At 40.2% G+C, this 26529-nt stretch overlaps 1 protein-coding gene across 13 annotated transcripts in view; it reads right to left on the bottom strand.

Annotated features, from left to right (window-relative positions):
• LOC126426744 (eukaryotic translation initiation factor 4 gamma 1-like) overlaps positions 1-26529 on the bottom strand; it is a 656907-nt gene that overhangs the window by 133042 nt on the left and 497336 nt on the right. For all 13 annotated transcript variants that reach the window (XM_050088722.1, XM_050088718.1, XM_050088727.1 and 10 more), the window contains 3 exons: positions 20909-21037; positions 14995-15200; positions 11513-11772 (listed from right to left, as the gene is read on the bottom strand). In XM_050088722.1, coding sequence (XP_049944679.1) covers positions 11513-11772; positions 14995-15200; positions 20909-21037 — 595 coding nt within the window. The remainder of the gene's footprint in view (positions 1-11512; positions 11773-14994; positions 15201-20908; positions 21038-26529) is intronic.

Below are 26529 nucleotides of genomic sequence, written 5' to 3' on the forward strand. Positions count from 1 at the left end.
CATTGGTTATTTTACTGCCTAGGTAGCAGAATTCCTTAACTTTATTGACTTCGTGACCATCAATCCTGATGTTAAGTTTCTCGCTGTTCTCATTTCTACTACTTCTCATTACCTTCGTCTTTCTCCGATTTACTCTCAAACCATACTGTGTACTCGTTAGACTGTTCATTCCGTTCAGCAGATCATTTAATTCTTCTTCACTTTCACTCAGGATAGCAATGTCATCAGCGAATCTTATCATTGATATCCTTTCTCCTTGTATTTTAATTCCACTCCTGAACCTTTCTTTTATTTCCATCATTGCTTCCTCGATGTACAGATTGAAGAGTAGGGGCGAAAGGCTACAGCCATGTCTTACACGCTTCTTAATACGAGCACTTCGTTCTTGATCGTCCACTCTTATTATTCCCTCTTGGTTGTTGCACATATTTTATATGACCCGTCTCTCCCTATAGCTTACCCCCACTTTTTTCAGAATCTCGAACAGCTTGCACCATTTTATATTGTCGAATGCTTTTTCCAGGTCGACAAATCCTATGAAAGTGTCTTTCTTTAGCCTTGCTTCCATTATTAGCTGTAACGTCAGAGTTACCTCTCTCATCCCTTTACTTTTCCTAAAGCCAAACTGATCATCACCTAGCGCATTCTCAATTTTCTTTTCCATTCTTCTGTATATTATTCTTGTAAGCAGCTTCAATGCATGAGCTGTTAAGCTGATCGCGCGATAATCCTTGCAGTTGTCAGCTCTTGCCGTCTTCGGAATCGTGTGGATGATGCTTTTCCGAAAGTCAGATGGTATGTCGCCAGACTCATATATTCTACACACCAACGTGAATAGTCGTTTTGTTGCACACTTCCCCCAATGATTTTAGAAATTCTGATGCAATGTTATCTATCCCTTCTGCCTTATTTGACCGTAAGTCCTCCAAAGCTCTTTTAAATTCCGATTCTAATACTGGATCCCCTATCTCTTCTAAATCGACTCCTGTTTCTTCTTCTATCACATCAGACAAATCTTCACCCTCATAGAGGCTTTCAATGTATTATTTCCACCTATCTGCTCTCTCCTCTTCATTTAACAGTGGAATTCCCGTTGCACTCTTAATGTTACCACCATTGCTTTTAATGTCACCAAAGTTTGTTTTGACTTTCCTGTATGCTGAGTCTGTCCTTCCGACAATCATATCCTTTTCGATGTCTACACATTTTTCCTGCAGCCATTTCGTCTTAGCTTCCCTGCACTTCCTATTTATTTCATTCCTCAGCGACTTGTACTTCCGTATTCCTGATTTTCCCGGAATATGTTTGTACTTCCTCCTTTCATCAATCAACTGAAGTATTTCTTCTGTTACCCACGGTTTCTTCGTAGCTACCTTCTTTGTACCTATGTTTTCCTTCCCAACTTCTATGATGGCCCTATTTAGAGATTTCCATTCCTCCAACTGTACTGCCTACTGCGCTATTCCTTACTGCTGTATCTATAGCGTTAGAGAACTTCAAACGTATCTCGTCATTCCTTAGTACTTCCGTATCCCACTTCTTTGCGTATTGATTCTTCCTGACTAATGTCTTGAACTTCAGCCTACTCTTCATCACTACTATATTGTGATCTGAGTCTATATCTGCTCCTGGGTACACCTTAAAACCCAGTATCTGATTTCGGAATCTCTGTCTGACCATGATGTAATCTAATTGAAATCTTCCCGTATCTCCCAGCCTTTTCCAGAGTATACCTCCTCCTCTTGTGATTCTTGAACAGAGTATTCGCTATTACTAGCTGAAACTTGTTACAGAACTCAATTAGTCTTTCTCCTCTTTCGTTCCTTGTCCTAAGCCCATATTCTCCTGTAACCTTTTCTTCTACTCCTTCCCCTACAACGGCATTCTAGTCGCCCATGACTATTCGATTTTCGTCCCCCTTTACATACTGATTTACCCTTTCAATATCCTCATACATTTTCTCTATCTGTTCATCTTCAGCTTGCGACGTCGGCATGTATATCTGAACTATCGTTGTCGGTGTTGGTCTGCTGTCGATTCTGATTAGAACAACCCGGTCACTGAACTGTTCACAGTAACACACCCTCTGCCCTAACTTCCTATTCATAACGAATCCTACACCTGTTATACCATTTTCTGCTGCTGTTGATATTACCCGATACTCATCTGACCAGAAATCCTTGTCTTCCTCCCACTTCACTTCACTGACCCCTACTATATCTAGATTGAGCCTTTGCATTTCCCTTTTCAGATTTTCTAGTTTCCCTACCACGTTCAAGCTTCTGACATTCCACGCCCCGACTCGTAGAACGTTATCCTTTCGTGGATTATTCAATCTTTTTCTCATGGTAACCTCCCCCTTGGCAGTCCCTTCCCGGAGATCCGAATGGGGGACTATTCCGGAATCTTTAGCCAATGGAGAGATCATCGTGACACTTCTTCAATTACAGGCCACATATCCTGTGGATACACGTTACGTGTCTTTAATGCAGTGGTTTTCATTGCCTTCTTGCATCCTCATGTCGTTTATCATTGCTGATTCTTCCGCCTTTAGGGTCGATTCCCCACCCCTAGGACAGGAGAGTGCCCTGAACCTCTATCCGCTCCTTCGCCCTCTTTGACAAGGCCATTGGCAGAATGAGGCTGACTTCTTATGCTGGAAAGTACTGAAAGTCAAAACTGAAACCGATACAAATGCAGATGGCAAGAACGAGACCGGGAGTTGAAAATCCAGAAAAAAATAATGTTTATCTGCAAAAACTGGAAGACTACCCCAAAACCCGGAAATCTTCTGGAAAAACTGGCAAACTTCATAGGTACGAAATTTGTAGTGCTGACTAAAGAAGCTGCACATTTATACTTTAACTAGCAAGAAAATTAAGAGATTCTCTACAAAATCTCTGCTAAGAACATTACCTTTCTCAATTCTCTGCAACTAAAATGCATAAATGATATGTTTAGAAACTGCAAATTAAAACTACATGGTTCAGCTTCAACACATACATTAGCAGATGAGCTTAAATCCATAACAGAGTCCTCAAACAAGCTGCCATTTCTGCAGCAGAGCACGCAGTGCTACCTATATTGCAAATGCTGGGTGTTTGCGAACTCCCTGGGAAATGGAAAAACCACAAAAATTTTCAAATGTAGTGGGTACGAGACAGTGACATATGTTGCTTATGGACTATTCTTGAAAATGGATGCACTGACTTTAATTTTCACAGGGTGTCTACATGAACAAGGGGGTTGGGGGAAAAAAAAAACCGCCGATTTTTCCTGGATTTTCCCAATAAATAAATAAATAAAATAAAATAAACCCCCCCCCCCCCCCCACACACACACACACACACACAAAAACAACACTTTCTCCCAGGTGAAAACACACTTTTTCCATGTTAAGTGACAGTATACTTTCCCTCTGAATCTTAAAACGTATCTATCCTTCGAATGGTTAAGGTTTTATAAACCGGTGTAGAACCTCCCACCACTTTATGATGTGAACCCCAGAAAAAAAAAAATACATTTTCGAAAGATCTCTGATTTGCAGCAACATGTACGCTGACTATTTTCATATTACGTACGTACATATTCGAATTCCACCAAACACAGAACTGAAATAGAGATTGCGATGTGCTTTTGTAAGCCAATCATAGCTCATGTCACGTAATCTCGCCAGCCAATGAGAGCAGAGATTCACGCGTTTACATCGGGCTCCAAAGGCGGATTTCGTACACCGATCTCCCCATACCACTTCTGGATGGTCATGTAAACACTCCAAAATTAGTTCAGGAAATGCGGTTCTGGTTGAGGATTTTCCAATTCTGCTATCAATTTCCGCTCCCATGTGAACGCAGCTGGTATAGCAACGTGCTTGGGCTGTCAGATTTCGTCTTGTTTTCTAAGAATTTCGGGGCTAATATTAACGAAGTGCCTTTTTGTACAGTGAATGATAAGTAGAAATATTAGACTGAAGCTGTTTACACCTCGGCTAATTGAAAAGAAATAGTGATTGTGCTGGCTAAAACATAAACTACAGATAAACAACATGTTCTATATCAGCTGTTTCCAGGCGCAATAGTTAACTGGGCTACCAGATCCACTTCAGACATTAGCATGTAAACACGACAGTGAAAAACAGTTTCCTAAATTCGGTTTTCGTCTTTTCGGAAGACGTGTTGCACATAAATGTAGTGATTCAGAGCATAGGACATGTGATATGAGCCTATAGCAACATCACTGTTAAGTAACACCAACACATAAATAGGAGAAGTTAATGGTTTAAATTAACGCACAGAGTAGCTACACGAAAAGCTAAGCTTTCACATATAATATTTGTGTTTTTTGCATGTGTTGCACTTCAATACATCACACAAATGTGCCAGTAAAATTTTAAGTAATGACGTAAATGTCTTATTTCAATTTTTCAAAGTGACTGGCACTCAGAGTGTTAAGCTTTAAATAAGAACCAAATGCTCTGTGATTTAAGAAATTCAAAGCACATTCGCACATGTAACTTAACTAATATTGCGTAGAATGAAACGTACTTTGAAAGTAACGCTTTTCAAACCACTGATCACGTTTTCCAGTGACTTGTTACAATTCATTTCAGTAGCGGTCAGAGCGCCAGAAAACAGCGTTACTGTGCCCACGCAGCTACGGTGACGTAGGTAACCCGCATATTCGTACTTTTATAGCATTAAGAGATCTTACATTAAGTCATATATCAAACAGAACATAAGAGGATACTCCAAGAGCATTGGAATTTCGTAAACTATACGAAAAGCCGTAACTCGGCTTAAAAAGGGCACATTCGTATTTCCAGATTCACGAAGAAGTAGGCCCCAACCTGGTATGAAACCTTTCAACGTTCTTCTCGGGATGCAAATTTTCTTGGAGTATATTTTTGCATGTTTAGTACTTTATTATGGCATAATGCCATACATCCCAGAAGATAACAACATGCACTTGAAATTCCGCAAATGTTGACACTAGTAATAGTGTTTAAAAGAAATTGATTTTTTTTTTTTTTTTAGCAAATCAACAAAAATGAATTCATTGTTCTGGAAGGCAATGAGTGATTGCCAAAGCCTGGAAATTAAAAAAAAAAAACCATTTTAGCCGTCCTTAATTATGTCAATGTATTTTAATTCACTTTATAGCTCACAGCCACAGAAATATGTTTTGTTTTCATTTGACGCGAGAGCTGCTAAGCCGAGAAGCAACAGCAAAATCACTAAATGTAAATACAATTCACCTGGAGATTGGTCCTAATCCCACTACAACTCAGAACTGCTCTGCACATGCGTGAATCTGGCACCTTGGGCACATCAGAAGAAAAATTTTTCCAGGTAGTACATCACTGCTTGTTGCTACTGCTGATGGAGCCAACAGCTGCACATAAAGTAGCCCGAAGCGAGAGAAGGTACTGCCCACACGCGACTGAATTGCACATAGGCATAAGCCCGCAGGCAACTGCTGAAACGAACCTAATAGAAACTGTTGTGACGTCGTGTACGTCGGAAGTTGTTTGTTGTTATGAAGTATTGCATAGTCTTCCTCCTACAGCCTTTGACACATTTTGCTGATGGCAGACATTTGTGTTTGCACTGTGTTTTGTTGTTGTAAATGGTACATTTCCTTTGCAACACAAGTTTTATTTTTCCTCTTATGTTTTATTGTTGCAGTATTATTTTTGCAGTAGCGAGCTAAAGTAAAATTCTTTGTTCAAGTACCAGTTCTGACCAGTCCAAGCTACAAAACTTTAACTGAAAACTAAAACAATGAAAAATACCCGGAATTCTAAAAAATTACCAGGTTTTTCCCAGATGAAAATATTCCCTGGGTTTTCCAGATTTCCCGGTTGTCCCAGAACATATACATCCTGTTTCAGTAAATGATTTGCACGTCATCCGACAAAGCTGCATTTGGAAAGGATCTCCATAAATATGTAACTAAAATTTAAAAAAGAATAAAATAAAAAATGCACGAATAGAACAACCCATTAGTGAGCACAATTGTTTGGTAGCGTGCCACGAGTAGGCAGCAGAACGGTCTGTATAGGATAAACGTCACGTAACGCAATATACGACTGTTGTCGGATGTAGCACCTTAGAACAAAGAAATTTGCACAATTGTCAGCTAGAGAAATTACATTAGCTGGCACACCATGAAACTATTTACAAAACAAGAAGTGTGTGAACACGACGACGTACAGATGTTCTCGGAGCTCTGGTGCCACATCGACTGTGGACGGATGAACTGTCTCTATGCATGCCTCATAATGCTTCATAGGACTCAGCTGTGAAACCTACCAACTGAGGACAAAGAAACACTTATGTCCATCTGTTGGCTGAAGTTCAAAATTTGGTATAATCACCATGTTTCCAGGCAACACAGCTTCCAGGAGATGAAAACCAAATTTCAGAAACTTTTTCACTGTCTTCTTTGCACATTAAAAGCTGAAACAGTTTTGCAGTCAAAATATTGCATACGGAACTCAGCCATTCTCATTTCCAATTTAGTCAGCCTGCTGGACGAAACTTTCAAATTGAATATTAGAGGTAGATAACTTCACACTCAGTCTCATATAAAGCCACTGCATCCACATTAGCTGATTTCCACCATCCCAAATGAGGCAGTCTGACAATGTAAGTCGTTTCAGAAATAGTTCGGCATTTACATCAAAACAAAAGTCGACTGAAGTTAACATCCGGCAACTAGATCCACACTTCAATATTGGAGTGTTTACAGGATCAACCAAAAGCAGAATTGGGGAATCAGTTTTACAAAATCCTGTTTTCGGAGCCCCACGTAAACAAAGGGAATGCAGGTGCTTTAAAAGGGCAGTTTTAAGAGATTCGCGTTTTCAACAGTAGTCTTGCCATATTCTGGCAGAGTTCAGCCCTGAAGTACCTCATTTACAGTTCTTCCAACCTATTGCACGGTAACCATTATGAATTCTTCATGTTGTAAATTATTAATTGTTTTCTGATCTCATTCTGAAATGAGCGAACAGGCTAACCCTTGCCCCTTACCGAGTTCATTTGCGACCATCACAATTACAGAAGGGATTCTCGATTCCTCCAATCGTGTGCGCTTTCACAGTTTGTAATGTTCACGGTGACAAGGAAACTAAACATGTCAACATCTTTCAACACTGCGAAAATTTTTTCCCTAATGCGTGAATAGAATTATCATCTATTCTACTTCTACGCTAAGTGCCTTGTCAGATCTATCTGTTAGGTTATGAAGTGTGGCTTGCATGGCTACGAATAATAGGGCGCCACACACACACACACACACACACACACACACACACACACACAGTGGATTCAGCCAAAAATAAATGTTAAGTTTTCATGTCCTTTACTCATAATGTATTGAAAATTGACTGGACGTAAGTGTTAATAAATTTACATGAATTGTGTTAAGTATTAACTTGAAAATGAGACCATTCACTCCCCTGATACTGAGATTTTATCAGGTTACATTAGAAACTACTGTGAACAGGGAGTGGTCATTTATTTTGCCATAGGCTACAACCGACAAAAAGTATCCACTTCATTAGCGGGGTACTTTTCTTCGAAATTTTCGAAAATTTCTATTTCTGGCTTACAACGTTCTCTGGGATTATTGCAGTGTTCACACCAATTTCACCAGGAACTCCATTATCGAGTTACAAGCTGTTACGCGAAAAAATTTCTCCGAAACCCATTCGGTGGGGGAAAAGAAATAGTAAACATCGCAGGCAATGTGGCATACGTAATTTCAATGACAGCCTAACATGCATCATGGAAATTATGAATGGGCTAGACCTTCGTATCAGGCGAGCCCATTAAAACTTTCATACAGAGTGTCACATAAATGGAGAAGGGCCTTTTTTTATTCTGGAAGGAGTATTGTATGGTTCACGGACTGCCGACTGTAAATATAAGCTTAACTACAAAAAATTGAACCCAAAGTTTTGAATGTGATTTACTCAAAATTCTACATACGATTTTGGTCAGAATCTGATGTGAACATTCTGAATCAAAAGTCTACTTTCTTCGCTCGCTTCTGTGCGAATTTTCTGGGAGAAGAAAATGACATTTGCATAAAAAAATCACACTTTGTTAGAACCTACTATTTTTCAATTATCCTTTGCATGCTGATAGAAATCATACTGAAAATTCTTGCAAAATTTTTTTTGTTGCATGTCCAATGTGAGGGACAATGGAACTCCCCCTGATGGCCAATGTTCCGGCTGCAAGTGGTGCTTCCACTTGGTGCAGCAGTTACAGGGAGTATCCAAGGTGGACACAAAAATGATCTCAGTTTGCCATACCTTAATGTGACAAAACATAGCTGCCGTTACAGCTATGGCATTGTTTTACACAAGTGACGCATGTCAGTTCGTGACTTCCACTACGGCAGCCACCACTTGAATAGAAACACTAATTTCGGCACCATCACAAAGGTGGCAGTATTCGACAGGAGAGCTACGAGCTGTAATGATGTTCGTATTAGAACGCAACTGCAAGATGCGTTTTACACAGAAATAGATGGGAGAATGCTTTGTGGCAATTCCAGTGTGCTCTCTGTCCCATCCCACACTCCCGCCATTGCCTACCCTAGTGACAGCAAGACTGGGGTGAGTGCTACGTGCTTCCGACTCTGCCCAGCACAATTTAGGTGCTCTCAAAATTCTGACTCTTTTTGACATAATACTCGCCATGTTTGCCACCTATAACACACACTTGAGTGGCTTATTAACCTCACCATACCTGCAGAAAGAATAAAACAATTTTATCAGAACTTTATAAAGATTAAATGTTTACAGCCATCACATACTTTAAGTAAAGCATCTTCAGCCATCAGTTGTACATAAGCAACTTTATTTCTCAACAGGTTTCACTTATTCCGTACATCTTCGCTGGAGGATAGACATAAAATAAAACTAAAATTATATGTAGTACACATAATTGGTAATTACTTATGTTTATTTCCTTTTTCATTACATCTTGTTACAATACATTTTGATAATAAGGATTTATTATTGGATACTACTAGAATTAAACTAAGTGTTGTTTGGTCACCGATAAACTTCAAGTTTCGGACACCATTTCTGTTGCTGCTAACCATTTGCATGATAATAAGGTTGTTGGTATGTGACGATCCTTCTTTGCGTTTGATATTCTTTCAGTATGTCATCTTTTGTGATATTTTGACAATGTATACCTGTTTGTTATCTTCTATATAAAAACAAAGATGAGGTGACTTACCGAACAAAAGCGCTGGCAGGTCGATAGACACACAAACATACACACAAAATTCAAGCTTTCGCAACAAACTGTTGCCTCATCAGGAAAGAGGGAAGGAGAGGGGAAGACGAAAGGAAGTGGGTTTTAAGGGAGAGGGTAAGGAGTCATTCCAATCCCGGGAGCGGAAAGACTTACCTTAGGGGGAAAAAAGGACAGGTATACACTCGCACACACGCACATATCCATCCACACATACAGACACAAGCAGACATATTTAAAGACCGTGTATACCTGTCCATTTTTCCCCCTAAGGTAAGTCTTTCCGCTCCCGGGATTGGAATGACTCCTTACCCTCTCCCTTAAAACCCACTTCCTTTCGTCTTCCCCTCTCCTTCCCTCTTTCCTGATGAGGCAACAGTTTGTTGCGAAAGCTTGAATTTTGTGTGTATGTTTGTGTTTGTTTGTGTGTCTATCGACCTGCCAGCGCTTTTGTTCGATAAGTCACCTCATCTTTGTTTTTATATATAATTTTTCCCACGTGGAATGTTTCCTTCCACTATATTGTTTGTTATCTTCTATTCGTGACACTACCTGTATGAATATCATGAAGTCAGTTTCAATGTATGTACACACTTCATCATGACATTTATTTACATGCAACATATGATGGTGCCCTTTTAATGTTAATGCCATTTTGGTTTTTGACTGTTCATCTCTGAAAGTACTGTAGGTGATTTTCTCTTCATCCACACAATATTTGACTGTCTACACCATGAATGTCTTCTGTCTTATTTTATTTCTAGTCCTTCAGTGATGATGCTTGTAATAAGCATTAACTGGTTGAGAAATAAAGTTGTACATGCACAGTTCAAGGCTCAAGATGCATTACTCCAAATAATTTTACCAGTTGCTGAAAATTTATCTTAATATAAGAAACACTGCCCTGAAAACAATTTATCACACCGATGAATATATGTAGCGACTTCATATATTCATGGTAGCCTCAGGAACTTTTACTAAATGCTGTCCCTACAGAGAGACACATTTGTCACTATTTTTCAACAAACATCACAAGCCTCAGTAAACAACAGCTGAAACATTCTACCAATCTCTCAATTCCTCGGAGACAGAAATCTGCTCCTCAGCCACAGAGCCATACGAGAACCACTGTGCAGAAGCCCTCGCTGTTAGAAAATCTTTCCCCTCAGATATTCTTTCAGCTTGCTGTAAGATGGAATCACACGGTGCAATATCTTGACTTCCTGACTGGCATCATTCATGTCTGTGGGGGCATTGTGTTGACAGTTTCACTACGAATGGATGCAACATTGCATTTGGTTCGTGTACAGCCACAATTTCATAGTCAATACGAGTGAAATTTAAACTTTTTGCTCAGGGAACCTTACTGTCCCGTGCATTTCAACTTTGGAAAAAATTTCCAGTTGCAGCATTATTTCAGTCTCACAGCATAATGCACCTCTTTCTTCCATACAACAGCAAAACTATGTGTGCACATCAGGAACTACTACTCACTCTACCCACACACCACTCCCGTTACGTACAGGTCTCACTGTGGGAAGATACACAGAAGTTACTTTCTGATGTCCCTACAGAACAGCAATCATCCTTATGAACTCAGCAGTATCCCCTCAGCAACAGATCTGAATTGGTAATTACTTGTGGATATTCTCTCTTAATACTTTGTATACAGAACCTGCCTTAATTCGGGTTTCTTACAGTTACTGTCATGTCAGACAGACCTCAACTGTTGTGTGGATCCCCTTACTAACCTGTGGAGCCATATTTTTTTAGTATAGTGACAAGTGCTCTCCACAAGATCAGGACAAAACCGCACTTCAGTAGTGACCCAATTTTACTCACCATTTACTAAGCACCTCTCTGTAATAAAACTCGGCAACACAGAGATCGTCTGCTCCGGGTCACTACGCCGCACAAGCAAACCTTATCCCCCACACACTTCCCTATGACACACGCTCAGCACACAGAAGGGCCTTCTGAGGTAATGTGCTCCATAGTTGTCTATTCTCTAACGACAATATTTGATGCCGTAATCAGTCAGCCGAATGGCTCTAGTTCTCGCAATAACGTGTCACTCGCACGTAAGATACCCTCGAGCACCACATACTACGGCCACTCGTAGGCGTTACGTCACACACTCAGAAAGTTAGTGCTACTTGCAGTGCAGGTCATAAACATTGCCACCGTCTCTCATACTGAGACTGTAAAATGTGATAACAGTTACTTGTACTCACTCTCTATCTGCTGTGGTGCCGGTTCAGGAACTTCACCGTTCGGCCGCGAATCTTCAGTCGGCGCAGCCGCAGGGACCGGTGCAGGCGAGGACGGCGGCGGCGGTGCTGCAGTCGGGGCATGAGGAGCTGCCAGGGGCAGCACTGGAGGTGTGGGTGAGCGCGACGGAGGCCGTGGCGTCGACACGGGTGCTGTCGAGCGCGAAACTGCCGACGGCAGCTCGCCCCCTTTCGGAGCCCGCACTGCCGCAGGGGGACCGTCCCTGGTGAAATGAGCCCCGTGTGTTTTTTTTGTGTCTGCCTCTTCTGTCACTTCCAAAATTATCACCTAACATCCCCCATCACATTCAAAAAACGCTTATTGCATTACACTTTGTTACCTTTACCTCTCTTCTTGCATTATCAATGGAAATTTTACTTTGGAAGATACAACAACAAGCGTGTGTGTGTGTGTGTGTGTGTGTGTGTGTGTGTGTGTGTGTGTGTGGGGGGGGGGGGGGGGGGCGTTTGCAAGCTGCATAGTGCAGAAAGTACCAGTTTTCAAAGTTTTTGCACTGAAAAACAACATTACTAGTCCCTTTAAGATATGTAGATAATGCATTTCATGAACACAAAATGTTTAAACATTTTCATATGTAAATAATACCCCAACGAAATCGAGCTAAGTTCAAATACCATCCTTGTCTGTGGTGCTCATTTGATGCCATGCATTGACACTTGCATGGTACTAACTAACAGCACGTAATTTAAAGTCGCTTGAAACCAAAGTCAACTGCAAAGCATACTACCAAATGGGGAGACAGCAATGTCCTTTACATTAAGTGAACTCCAGCGGAGCGCGTATTTCAGAATATAAACTCATGAATTACAGAACCCCATCTTTTGCAGGATGAGTACTATTGCAGCATCTACAACTAAAAGATATCTGTCCTGTTCCGTCCCAATATTATGTGATCCCATCTCACGCTCGGTTTAAGGCGAAGTTCCCCTTATTTTTGCAAACTACAAAATCTCTCTTACGTTACTTTGTTTGCCAAACATGTCTGATAACATTGGTGGCAGGCAAGTTAAGTAATGCAGTCACCAATTGTTCTGAATGCCACAGTGCTTCATTAGAGAGAGTTCTGTTAGGAATGATGTCATTCACTTCCGCCTACCTTTTAACTGACTCACTCAGACAGTTATAAGGCAACCTACTTTTTATTATGCATTCCGAACCATGGGACAACTTAGCATTTTTCACATCCCCAAATATTTCGAGAGGTGAAAGAAGTGATGAGTGACATAAAAATCCTACTTTTGTCTGGAGAATAAACTACAGACTTTTGAATTTGCAGTGCAGCATTTAACCACTCAGCCAGAACTTCACAAATCTTTTATTTTATTGAAATCTGAAAACACAATATGATTGATAACATTTTTAAGAAAACAAGGCCTTTGGTAGTTTCTTACAAGGTGTAAAACTATTTTTCCTCTGAATTTTCAGCTACCAATGAGATTATGAAATATCTTGTCTCTTCAGATTTGAATAAAATAACGACCCACAGATTGCTGAAAAATGTTTAAACGAAACAAGAAAGAAAAATTTTATGGTTTGCAAATATGAGCAGAATTTAATTCCAATAATTTGCATTTGTTGGGCCTGCTGTTACAGTACCCAAAAAAAATGCACTTTTATTCATACTGCACATTTTAGGAATGCTGAGCTATCTCAGGTATATATTAATTGTTCACTCTAAGCACAAATCAGTGCATCAGCTGACAGCAGTAACTGTATCGCTAGAAGTCTGAAGAAAGTGTACGACTTCGGTACGATGTTCACTTGTTCCCAATCGCAATCAATATTGTGTCCAACGATTATCTACATGAACATATAAATAACTTTAAACCATCTTACACTTGATATCAAACGCAATCTTCCACTTTGCAGGTAAGTCAGTTTTCATTAAGAGATACGTTGATGCACTGAATGTAACGTCATCTGCCAGCTCCGAGTTTACAATGTCGTCTGCATAGAGAAAAGCGAAAGTGGTCATTATAAACTGAGCCCAATGACTTTTGTACATACGGCTACTTCCACTCTGCCTCCCGTCCCCAACCAAATCATCTCGCTACATTCAGCTGGAGTGGCTGTCACAAAATTAGACACCCCATCACGCCCAGTCCGTGCAGTACGCCGGTACTAACAGCTGTGATTTGCCGATCTTGTAACTTTACTATTGCATGTGCGCTGTTAAAACTGTATTCCATCAGTGCCAGCTGAATGTACTGTGCTTCTGTGGAACTGTGTGTGTTCCAATGTGGTTCCAGTCTTCCGAGCAAGTGTACATTGGCATGTGTTCGGTGATGAGAGAAATGCAGGAGCAATGGCCCAGTGTAATAGTACTCCGGTCAATGTGCGTAAAGGGCAAAACGACATTTGACAACAATCTAACATTGTGTGACAGTGTAGTTAACATCTGCAAAAACCTCTAGACGTGAACACTTGTTTTGACTCTTGAAGAAAGGGACATAACCGAAAATTTGACAATTTTGAAATAATTGTTAGGGCATAGAACTGTATTTCAATACTACAATACAAGATAATATCCAACAACTGCAAAAATACCGAGAAGTTTCAGTGAAAAAATTAATTATCCTTACTCAGAAACCTCCTTTCTTCGTCTTCTTCGCTTACTCAGTTACAGATTCAGAAACAAAAATGTTTAATGTAATGCAAGGTCATTGCACTAGCAAGAACGAAGTTTTGTGTTAAATGTCCTGGAGTGTTTGCTGAGGACAAGTCTCTCGGTATACTTCAACACAACTTGCAAAAATACACTTTGCTTGACTTCAAAGGAAACATTGGCCTGAAAGTACCTACAATTACTTTTGTATAGCATATACCAGCAATTTATGTGATAGGTGCAGTGACAAAGGGGGTAATAAGAGCTGCAAATAAATGTTTAGGTAGAATGGAGCATTCTCTGTCCCATCAAGAAGGCATCCAAGTACATGCACACTGTCACCCAAAGGGTCTCTCCTGCATAAAATGTACTCTTACATGATAATGATATTGCCAAAATTATTTTCATAACTTTATTTAAAGTTTTCTTGCTGAAAGTTTCTACGAGGTCCAGCGATACACTAATTCATCTGTGATGACATTTTTCGTTAGAAACGCACGACATTTTCACACAAGACTTTTCTTTTGGAAAGTACTCGATTATATTCTAGACTAAAAATTCAGGTGTCACATACTTCTTTTTGAAACTTTTACCAACATTTGAAATTGTCACTAACCAGCAATGGTGCAGGACAGAGGGATAACTTCGAGTTGTGTATTTCCTTGACGGCTGGTACAGTATTGTTACTTTTATCCCCATTTTTCTGCCACCTGCCAGCTAACAGTCACCGCACACAACCAGAGATTCTCCAGTACTTTAAAATTACAGCACCACACACCATGATACTAGTGTGTAAAGGGAGGCCACACACTAGCATACCTGTGGACAGGGATGGCAGAGGCGGGGACCTCCTTGCGTGCTGGCGGCTTGCCTCCCGCCCGCGGGGGCATGGCGTCCGACGCAGTAGAAGTTGCCGAGGAAACAGGAGTTACTGTTTTAGCACCAGGTGGCGGTCCAGTGCCTACCCTGACGACAGAGGCAGACGCTTTCGGACCATCCTTTGGGGGGAATGCAGGAACATCAACCTGAAACACAAATAATAATAATAATAATAATAATAATAATCAGAATGTGTGAGTGCAAAATGACATACAGTAGTCTTTTGCAATTCTATTGTATGTTAATCCTCATCAAATAAATTTTATTAATTTAACGACATATTTGAGAACACAAAATATCCCAATATGAAGTACCTCATCAATGTTTGCATTTGAAATTTGTACTAACAACAATGACAAGATATCTAGCATCCACCTATTTCATCTCGTGAAGAGGGCCCATGGTCGAAACATGTAAGGAAATTTATGGAAAAATTGTTGAAGAAAAACATAACATAAAATTAAGTAACAATTCCTCTCTCAAACGTTTATACCATCAATAAATCAGTTAGTTTTTACTTTGTGCAAATTTAGCTAGTATATACTGATTTGGACAGTCACTATTTTAATAGATTTTTTCTGCATGCTATCGTCAACGACATGTGGAAGTTTAGAGTCTACTCGTGGATTATGCCTGGATAGCATAATGGTAAGGTGACTGCTTGCAAGTGAGAATCAGGGTTCGAGTCCTGGTCCAGCATGAATTTTCATTGTTGTCATTCTATTATAGAGTTGGCGGTCATCCATATTCGCAACTGTGAATACATTTCATGTCATAAATCCCTGTCAGATTCTATACTGAATCTGCAGCTGAATTATCTCTCTGCTATTTATCATCTACTATAGATCCCTTGAACAAAACGCCATGCCCAGTTCTTGGAAAAAGGCATAGGTCACATCTGCCTACAAAACGGGTAGTAAAAGTTATCCACAAAACTACCATTCAAGATCCTTGACGTCAGTTTTTTTTAGAATCTTACACAACATATTCTGAGCTCAAACATAATGAGGTATCCCTAACAGAATGACCTTCTCAATGCCAACCAGCACGGTTTTCAAAAACATCGATAATGTGAAACCGAACTCTCACTTTTCTCACATGGCTTACTGAAAGTTTTGGATCAAGACAATCAGGTAGAGCCAATATTTCTCGATTTCTGAAATGTATTTGACTCAGTACCACACCTATGCTTACTGTCACAAGTACACTCATATGGGTATCAAGCGAAATTTGTGACTGGACTGAGAACTTTTTGGTAGGGAGAACACAGCATGTTACCTCGGATGGTGAGTCATCCTCAGATGTAGAAGTGACTTCAGGTGTGCCCCAGGAAAGTCTGTTAGAGTCTTTGTTGTTCACGTCATATTAATGATCTTGCAGAGAATATTAATAGTAAGCTGAGACTTTTTGCAGCTGATACAGTTATCTATAATGAAGTACTAGCTGTGAGAAGCCACATAAATATTCAGTCAGATCTTGATAAGATTTCAACATGCAGAGACTGCCGACTTGGTCTAAATGTTCAGAAATGTAAAATTATGCACTTAAAAAAAATGAAAAAATGTAGTATCCTGTGACGATAATATGAAAGAGCCCTGCTGGAATCGCACAACTCATACAATAGCCTGGGTGTAACACTTTGTAAGGATATGAAATGGAATGATCACAGATTCAGTCATGGGTAAAGCAGACAGTTTACTGGTAGAATACTAGGGTAGTGCAATCAGTCTACTTAAGAGATTGATAGAAATTAGTTGTGCAACCCATTCTAGAATGTTGCTTAAGCATGGGAACCTGTACCAGATAGGACTAACAGGGTATATTGAATGTATATACAGAAGGGCAGCACGAATGGGAACTTGTCACAGAGATAATGAAGGAATTGAAAAGGCAAGACTATTAAGACAGATGTAAAAGTATCCCACGAAAGTCTATTAAAGTTTCAAGAACCGGCTTTAAATGGTTACCTTAGGAATATACAAGCCCCAACGTATCACTCACACAGGGATCATGAGGACAAGATTAGAAAATACTGCACACAGAGAGGCAACCAAACAAACAATCATCCTTTCCACACACCATATGTGAACGGAACAGGAGGAAACCCTAATAACTAGTACAATGGGACGTACCCTCTGCGCTGCACCTTACAGCGGCTTGCAGAGTATAGATGTACACGTATTTCGTAACGACTGTCGTCGCCAAGGTGCCTATTCCTTCCGACACTGCACATACTTCTCAACATCATATGCACTGCAATATTGCATTTTTCAAAGGTAGCAAAACTGCTTACTCAGGTGCGGGATATGGCAAGGACTGTAAAATCCATTGCAAAACGAAAAAATTTCATAACAATTAAAATGTCATTAAAAAAGCTTAAAGGAAACAATTCTACAAGCAGAAGGTGACTCAAAGCAGCATTTACAATTTGCAGACAATATACACCAGTTGCTAATTCCCCTACTGAATAACACATTCACAGTCATTTTTTACCAGATTATTCTTCACTGTTTGTCTTACTATATGTTCTAATACTGTACTGTGTACAATTTTTCCTATCAACATTACTGCTACCTGGGTTGATTAAATCAAGTTCAGTAGGCTCCACCTCCCACCCTCCACCATCCAGGTGAAAGAAGATGACACTTTTATAAACTGATGTATGAATGTGACTTGCACGAGAATTTGGAACTGATGAACAAAGACAGAGAGAAAATTCAATGAATCAGCACAAAATGGGGTTTGTGGAATGAATTTTCACGCTGCAGAGGAGCATGTGCCAAGCTGAAAATTTCTGGCTTAATTGCCAGAGCACTTGCCTGTGAAAGCCAAAGGTCCCAGATACAAGTCCCGTTCAGCACACAGTTTTCATTTGCCAGGAAGTTTGAAACTGGTGAAATATGCTGTTATTTCGTAATAGTCACTTGACACTGCCATTGCAAGTTAAAACACCCCCCCCCCTCTCTCTCTCTCTCTCTCTCTCTCTCTCTCTCTCTCTCTCTCTCTCTAAGTTCCTGAATGTGGGGTCTGTCTAACGCTGGTTTTGATAGAATGGTCACTATGAATTGAGACATAGATTAATTACACACACTGGCTGCAAGTGGGCATCAATATAAATCCATGGGGGAAGTTGAAAATTTGTGACAGACTAGGATTCAAACCAGAGTCTGCTGCTTACTAGGCAGCTGCTTTGACCAGTAGCCCATCAGGACACAGTCGTCATTGCAACTTCGTGGACTACCCTGGTATGCATCCAGTCAGATCCAAATACTCGACGTACCCCCACACTACAAATAGTGTGTCCCTTGCCCATGATTCTTCTTATTAATGGCATCTCACCAATTTCCGTGATGATGATGATGATGATGATGATGATATTTGGTTTGTGAGACGCTCAACTGCATGATTATCAGTGTCGGTACAAACTCTTAATCTTTTCACTGTCCAGTCTCACCACATTCCCAAAAGATGATGAAATGATTAGGACAACACAGTTGATTAGGACAACACAGTCCCTGGGCAGAGAAAATCCCCAACCTGGCCGCAGATCAAGCCTAGAACCCCACGATTCCCGAAAGAGTCAAGCCTAGTGTCCATCTGCCATGGCCTTCTTCGCCTTATTTATATATATGTGGTGTGTGTTGTTTTGGGCATATCTGAAGATACAGTAATAGAGTAATTTGTCAAGAAAAATTACTGCTAAAAAAGCACCATGCACCAGTTAGTAACAGCAAAAAACTAAGTGCATTGTATGTGATAGAGGGGGAGCACAAAAAATAGACAGGTCAGAAAATGAAAGATGACAAAAATTAAAAGGGAGTAAACATAGGAATAGTTACTGTGCCAAAATGTCGAGACCAAAGAAATTAATGTAAATAAAGGCCAGATGGGTGGCAAGAACCGGTTCGCAACTATGGAGTTCTGATAAAACTGGTACGTGTGGTGGAAAAGGAACAGAGGTCACGACTGTCATGCTGCAGGGCATGCTATGCAACAGTATATCGAGTGTTGTCAGTATACATCCTCTGCCTACACCCATTCATCCCAACTGGTAACTCGGTGGTAGTTATGTCGATGTAGAATGTTTAGCAGTTTTACGTAACATATGGTATCTTGACGTGTTGTTTTGAAAGTGACTCTCCATTTGATAGTATATGTTTTGCCGGAGACAGAACTGGCAAAGGTGGTGGTGGGACGATGCATAGGGCAAGTCTCTCAATGGGGAGGTCACAAGGATAGGAACCGTAAGGTAGTGGAGGTGAGTGCAGAAGGAACATAGATTCTGACAAGCATATTGCTGAGATTGGGAGGACCTTATTTCATGGTATGATTTTAGGAAGTCATGGCCTTGTAGAAGCAGCTGATTAATACATTCGAGACTGGGATAATACTGAGTGAGAAACTGTGTACTCCTAAGCGATCAGCAATACCGTGATTGAATGTAATGACCTGGGAAACAGGCTTTTGAATTAACCTGGTGTAGTAATTATGTTCAGTGAAGGCTGAGGTGAGAATGTTAGTATGTTGCTGTCTGCATCTGAACAAAAAGTCTTAGGAGAACACAATGGTCACTCAGTATTATCCCGGTCTTTAGTGTTCGAATAAGCTACTTCGACAAGGCTGTGACTTCCTAAGATCATACCATGAAGTGGCGTTTATTCTGTCAGACTTTGCCACCACACCTAGAGTACTTTTTAGTCCCCATCCCAATCTGCACAATATGCTAATCAGATCCCATCCTCTTCCTGCACCCACCTACCCAGTGGGGGGAAGAGCCACTTGTGAAACTAAACGTCATACAGCCGCTGCCACCTAACACTTGGGCCTCCTACATTGACGTAACTACCCCCAAGTTACCACTTAGGATGAATGTGTAGAGGCAGATTGTGTGTACTGGCAACACACAATATCCTGTCGAAGAGCATTCGGGACCTCGGTGACTGTTTCACCAAGAGTCAGCAGGATTTTTCCCTAGACACCAGTTTCTCAGTACTCCACTGGTGCGGCTACACGTCCTAGGTTCTCACCATCCACTTGGCCTTTTATTTTGTTAATTTCTTCGGTCTCAGCACTTCTTAACAGTGATCATTCCTTTCCTCACTCACTCTTAGTTTCCTATACCTATCATATTCTGACTTACCTATTTTTCATCATCCACCTCCCACCTCTAACATACCATGCACTTATCTTTTCGCTGTTATGGGTTTATGCACGATGTTTTAGCAGTAATCTCTGTCTCGCATATTACCCAACCTTCCGCATTTAAGCTCTCAGGTTTTCAAATCTCATTTGGTGCACTCTCAAACAATCCGCTTTTCCTGCTCACCCCACCCAGTAAGTCCCTCCTGACCTGGGATTCTGGGTGACTTTTGTGAACTCTACCCCTTTTCCTAAAACTCACTAGTTTTCTTCCTTCAACCCTCTTGTTTCTCCTTCAACCCTTCTGAGAGAAGAAGAAGAAGAAGAAGAAGAAGAAGAAGAAGCCACTGGTTCCCGAAGTTAGCGAACTGTATTATCTGTTAATACACGTGTTCTCCTGCCACCATTTGGTGAGCAGATTTTTTTATCCATCCAATTACTTACAGTAATGATCTTGAATAAGTACACAGCAAAGTAATTTCCAAATAAGTGAAGAAAAATACAAACTTGTACCTCACCAGGATATGAAACCCAATTTTTGTTATCGGTTATCGTAATTGTTTCAATACCTGACTCAAATTCAATGTCATCCACGTCCCCACGTAACATTTCCAAACAATATTACCAGTGGTTGTCCCAAGGTACAAGGAAAGACTGTGCCAGTGACACACCTCACCACAAAGAGATATGATTAAGTAAACAGGTTGCAGCTCACCTGTGGTGGTGGCCCCTGCTTCTTGGGAGCGGAGGCTGTGACGGGGGGTGGCGCCTGCTGGGAAGACGCAGACACCACCGCCGGCGGCTTCAGATCCGCACTCGCCGGCACTGCGGGTGGCCCCAGCACCTGTAGTCAGACGCACTTGTAAAATCTCGACACTACTACCTACATTTTCAGTCTATTTTAAAACAGCGTTATTTGACAACTACACCGCAACTCAAAGTAAAAATAAGGAGGAGGGGGCGCCGTAAGCACGAAAAACGGAGGTTAGAGTCAAATTATAATTTTTCCACAAAAATTTTTTTGTCATGTCCGGTAGCTCTACTGATCAATCTTTGCTACTGGGAGAGTAATATGACAATTGTAAAGATAAACAATAACTTGGAAATATACACGTTTGTGTAGGTGTGGTTGAGAGGAGGGGGATACAGGACCAAATGAATCTAAATTTTACAGCTCTGTGAGCAACACCTTTATAGTTACAGTTCAGTTGAAATAAGTTGGCATTTGACACCAAGCAGGTCAGACTGTTTCAGCCAGCAACACCGTGTTGCCAGTTGGCTGCGCAAAGCAGTGAGTCCCAGTTCTCAAGCAGGGAACTTTTCCAGACACAATAATTTTGCCTTGTCCAAGCAAAAACATAGTTCTGGGCCCAATTAAAATTAAAACCAGGATTTGACCGACTCAGTGAATATGAAGAAATATGAATCTTACAATTTTTACAGGAATTATACAGGAGATCCACTCTTCAAACTTTATGCTAAATACGCAATAGATACTTTTCAGCATAGGGGGAGGGGGGGGGGGGGGACCACACACTTTTGGAGCTTTTACACAGCTGGCATCAAACATTGTAAATATTTGTTGTTGAACAAGTTATCTTGGCAAGTAAAAATGTATTTTAATGAGGCAGATGGTTTGACATAGGACACAATAAAACTTCGGAAATACTACTGAACTATTAACTTTAAGTGAATTTTAGATACACTCGGTGTTTGTGTAGGAGACAAACTGTGAAATGATTTTTTATCTACACAGAGAGCAAAGTATTGTTACAACTTTGGATGTCAAATATCAAACGGAATACAATTTAAGTCACTGTAAGACAGTTCAGCCAATGGACAATACATGTTAAAAATATCAGATGAGCTTTCTGCAGTATCAGTAAGTCACTGTTTTATGGGGCATACTTTATACAAAACATTGTAAATATTCTACCACCGGCTGTAAATGCAGAAACTATAGTGTGATGATTCCCATCTCAATCCAATCTAGGTCTGAATATAGTATTTTACAGCTACAAATGAACAGGACTTTAATGTTTTCAGCAGTGGGGCGAGAGATTTGAAACGGGAAATGAAGAGTGATGAAAGCACAGAACAGTGTTTTCAACAGCACATATTTATGACCCTATGCAGCATTTTAATTGTCAATACACATTATGTTTTAGGCCAAAAGCTTGCTTTATCTTAGTTTCATGTAAACTATATCCTGAACAAGTGTTTGCTTAAAAAACATTAATTTTGACACTTGGCGAAGAAGAGGGAGAGAGGGGGGGAGAGGGGGGGGAGAGGGGGAGATGGGGGGGGAGAGAGGGGGGAGATGGGGGGGGGAGAGAGGGGGGGAGATGGGGGGGGGGGGGAGAGAGAGAGAGAGAGAGAGAGAGAGAGAGAGAGAGAGAGAGAGAGAGAGAGAGAGAGAGAGATGATTATTGCAATTAAGAAGGCAGATAGTAGGGAAATGCACAGTAGCAGACAAATCTAACAACTAACATGTAGCAATAAACACACACTAAGGAGTGACGAATTTGCTTTGAAACAAAAGACAATTTTAGGTAGCTTTCTTATTAGCACACACTTGGTGTCTACTTTGTAAAATTTCTTATTAAGACCTTCACTGTAACTTTTTTACACTGCTTAAATCATTTCTTTTCTGTGACATGTTTGAAAGTATGACAGTGTCAGGCTAATATAGAAACATACTGATGTGATAATGTACTAATTTTACAGCCTTGGCAACATTACAGACTGCCTGCAAAGAAAACAGTGTATGAAGTTAGAGAGCACTTATTTCATTTGCTAGCTTGTTGTCAACACAGAACTGTAAATATCCACCCACTCACTCTATTAGAATTAGCAAATCATCTCCTCCTTCCAACTCTATAATGCTCTAAATTTTTTCATTACTGTTAGCTAGTGAAGTACACAAATGACACACTATGCAACAGTATCAAGGCGAAACTTCTTGGCAGATTAAAACTGTGTGCCGGACAGAGACTCAAACTCCGCCAACGTCTTTCGCGGGCAAGTGCTCTACCGACTGAGTTACCCGAGCACAACTCAAGAGTTCGAGTCTCTGACCTGCACACAGTTTTAATCTGCCAGGAAGGTTCGTATCGACGCAACACACTGGCTGCAGGGGGAAAATTTCATTCTAGAAACAAGATGGTTATCAGAGAAAACTCAGTTGTACTCACTATGCTAAGGTTACTTAGTAAATTATTCGACACACTTGGGCAAGCAATCACTGTCTCTAGAAATACTACTGTCAGTCAATACATGTGACAACAATAAACATATAATTACTCTACAATTTCAAACTTATCAGTTCTTGAAGTGCAGTTATATCACCAACACTAACACATCAACTGTGAAGTCAAACTTTGAGTGCCCCCCCCCCCCCCCCCCCCCCTTGCCTTCTTGCCACATGTCTTAATGCACAGTGATGATATGCTACAATAAACTGTGTGTTACTGTACTTAACAATACTTCATGTACAGTGAACAACAAAATCCACAGAGCTACTGATGGGAGAGGGGAGGATGGAGGGAGAGGGGAGGGAGGAGGGGAGGGGTGGGAGGAGGTGTAGTATGATACATCAACTAATTATGAGGAAAAGTGTAGTGAATCGTTATTTCCATTTTCACGTTGACAACAGGCCCTTAAATGAGCTACATTTTAATTATCTCTCAAATGTGTTTCAGTATTACTTCTCTGCAGGCGATCACAATGGACACCAAAGATAAAATAAATAACCTGGTACAATCTGCGTAAAATAAATAATCTGGTACAATGTGTGTATTTGAATTAAATGTTTCTGAATTGTCATATATAGCTGACAATGAGGCCAGGCCTTTATACTCTTTGGAAAAATAAAGTAATTTAAGCAGGATAACAAAGAACTGTGACAGGTAGCAGACTGACTCCATAAATTTAATTCATAAATTTTAATAAATCGTCACAACTGAGTAACAGCAAATGTGGTCACAAAATAGTCATGGCTACATTACCAGTTTTAGTACTGTTTACATGTGACAAAATAAACCAATCTTTAACTAATGAAGACAGTGTTAGCTTACATTTCAATGAAAGTGTTTATAAATGTGTCCCATGGTAAGAGTGTACACAATTCATCACACACCTGTCTTCCTGGCTGCTAACACTGACTTGAGAAGATGGCAAAACTAACATTTGTATAACAAGCATAAATCAATAAAAAGAGATCACACACAAAGATGCTATTCTACTTAAATTACAAACTTAATATTATGGACAGAGGGCCAGATGTAACCTATGTTAGTCAATTAACATCAATGCTCCAAGTTCCCCAAGAACTTATCTTTATTCAATCCATGAAGACATCCCTCTTAAAGCAAGGAATTCTTATGTATTAAATAAGAAAATCGAAGTGACAAAGAACCCCGTAAACTACAATGTACTCAGAAAGAATGACAGGTCTCTAGTCAAAAATTGAATGCATACAGAACTCAATGTAACATGTTGGAACCATCGGCACATTTATCCGTCATCACTAACATAGACACATGAAGCAGGCTGCAGTATGTTTAAAACAGACGAAAAGTAGAAACCTGCATTAAGTGTACAGTGCTCTTAAAAGAACTATCATCATTGACAAGTAATGATCTTGCTGAGTTTAGAAGCTCCTGAGGCCATGTTACCAATGTTTGTTAATTAAATTTCGTGTTAAGACACATCCAACTGAATATTTCTCCGAAATTTCAGTTGCACTGAACGTGGAGTATCCACAACAAAAAGCTCATCATTGCAATATCAAATCAAAACAAGAACTGTTAAGGTGAGTCCACTAGCAAGTAAAGTTCTGCACGTTGCTTGCTGAAGCGAGCAAGTTCTTTGACGTGAGAACAGCCCAAACAAGTCAATTATCTCAATTTCCTGAACTTGCAGAGGTTGATTCCTTAAAGTAGTGGAAACTGTTTCTTGAAACTTTAAGACAGTACTTGCCAAGCTTGTCAGTTGCTGCAAGTTTTTTCTCCAACATTCATAACTTGTGTGCGTTTAGTATCAGTGTGAAAAGGAGAATGGTCCAAAGACAGGTGGGCCGAAACAAATGTAACACTGGAACCTCTAAACGTGTATAAGTGGTCACCATTAGGTGAGGAAATGCAAAATGAATTTATCAATTACTATGTTTCAGCAGAAGAAGAAATAGAACGACAGTACAGGAAAATCATAACCGATTTTGTAAAGTTAATGTAAACACAAATGTATTCCACTTGTAACAGAAGTAATAGACAATGTTTGCAAAAAAACTGTGCTGCAATTACAAGTTGGTGATCTCGATACAGCTTGGTTAATTTTTGTATCTTGTTTTGAATACTTCATAGTACAACAAATCTTGTTTCAAACTGAAGTCTTCCAATTTTAGTTAGTTCAATAGTGTTTCTTTAAGCAGGAGACTGACCTTCCACTTGCCTACCCCACAATTAACTTCAGTGGGCACACCTCTGGCAATACTTGCAGCAAGTCCCTGACATTAATTTGCCCAAATGACTGGCAGAAGATCAGCAAGTGCTTGCTGAAACTGAAGTTACTTGGCAGTGGACACACATCATTTAGACTTCAGTGCAAATGAACAATATTCCCCAAAGCTCTTACACGGGGACTTGGTGCTAGTTTTTCGAGGAAACTGTGGCATCCCATCCATCAATTACTTAAACAGATTTTAGTTTGTAGAAACAGGACAGTAGGGATTTGTAAGTAATTCGTAAGAGAAAGGATTGGGGCTGCTTTAATACATTGGCTGCCATGGCCAAAATGAATAAACTGATTCTATAAGCCTTATTAAGATCTTCATACAGTTTTATCTGTCATGTCATTTGTAGATAAATTTTGCAAGTTAAATTTTTTTTTTTTCCTTGGCAGGAAAACAGAGCCTGCGAGTTATCTCTTAGTTTGCGTACAGAGGAGAAAGTTCAGCTCAGCTGCCAACTACAATTGGTCACCAGTTTGCATGCTTTCAAAGTATGTTCAACAATACGAACAAAGTATTTGTAGTTATTCATTCTTTGTTACAGATGGTTCACTGATGCCTGCCATTATACGAGTCCAATTATTCTCATAAAATGGCTCGTAGTAACAGGAAACTGAGTGATATAGAACTTTTTAACAGCTAACATGAACGAATCAGAATGGGACGCATTCTCAGATGATGGAAGTCTCTACGAACCATGTTCCTGTGAGCATTAAGAGGCAGACAACAATGAACGCAATGAGACGATGACCAGGGTAGTCCAATAGCAGGCACTACATATGAAACTAGTGAGCAGAGTGACATTCCTCGAGATCCTGTGTTCAACA

Source organism: Schistocerca serialis, chromosome 11, assembly GCF_023864345.2.
Source record: "Schistocerca serialis cubense isolate TAMUIC-IGC-003099 chromosome 11, iqSchSeri2.2, whole genome shotgun sequence".
Lineage (NCBI taxonomy): Eukaryota > Metazoa > Arthropoda > Insecta > Orthoptera > Acrididae > Schistocerca > Schistocerca serialis.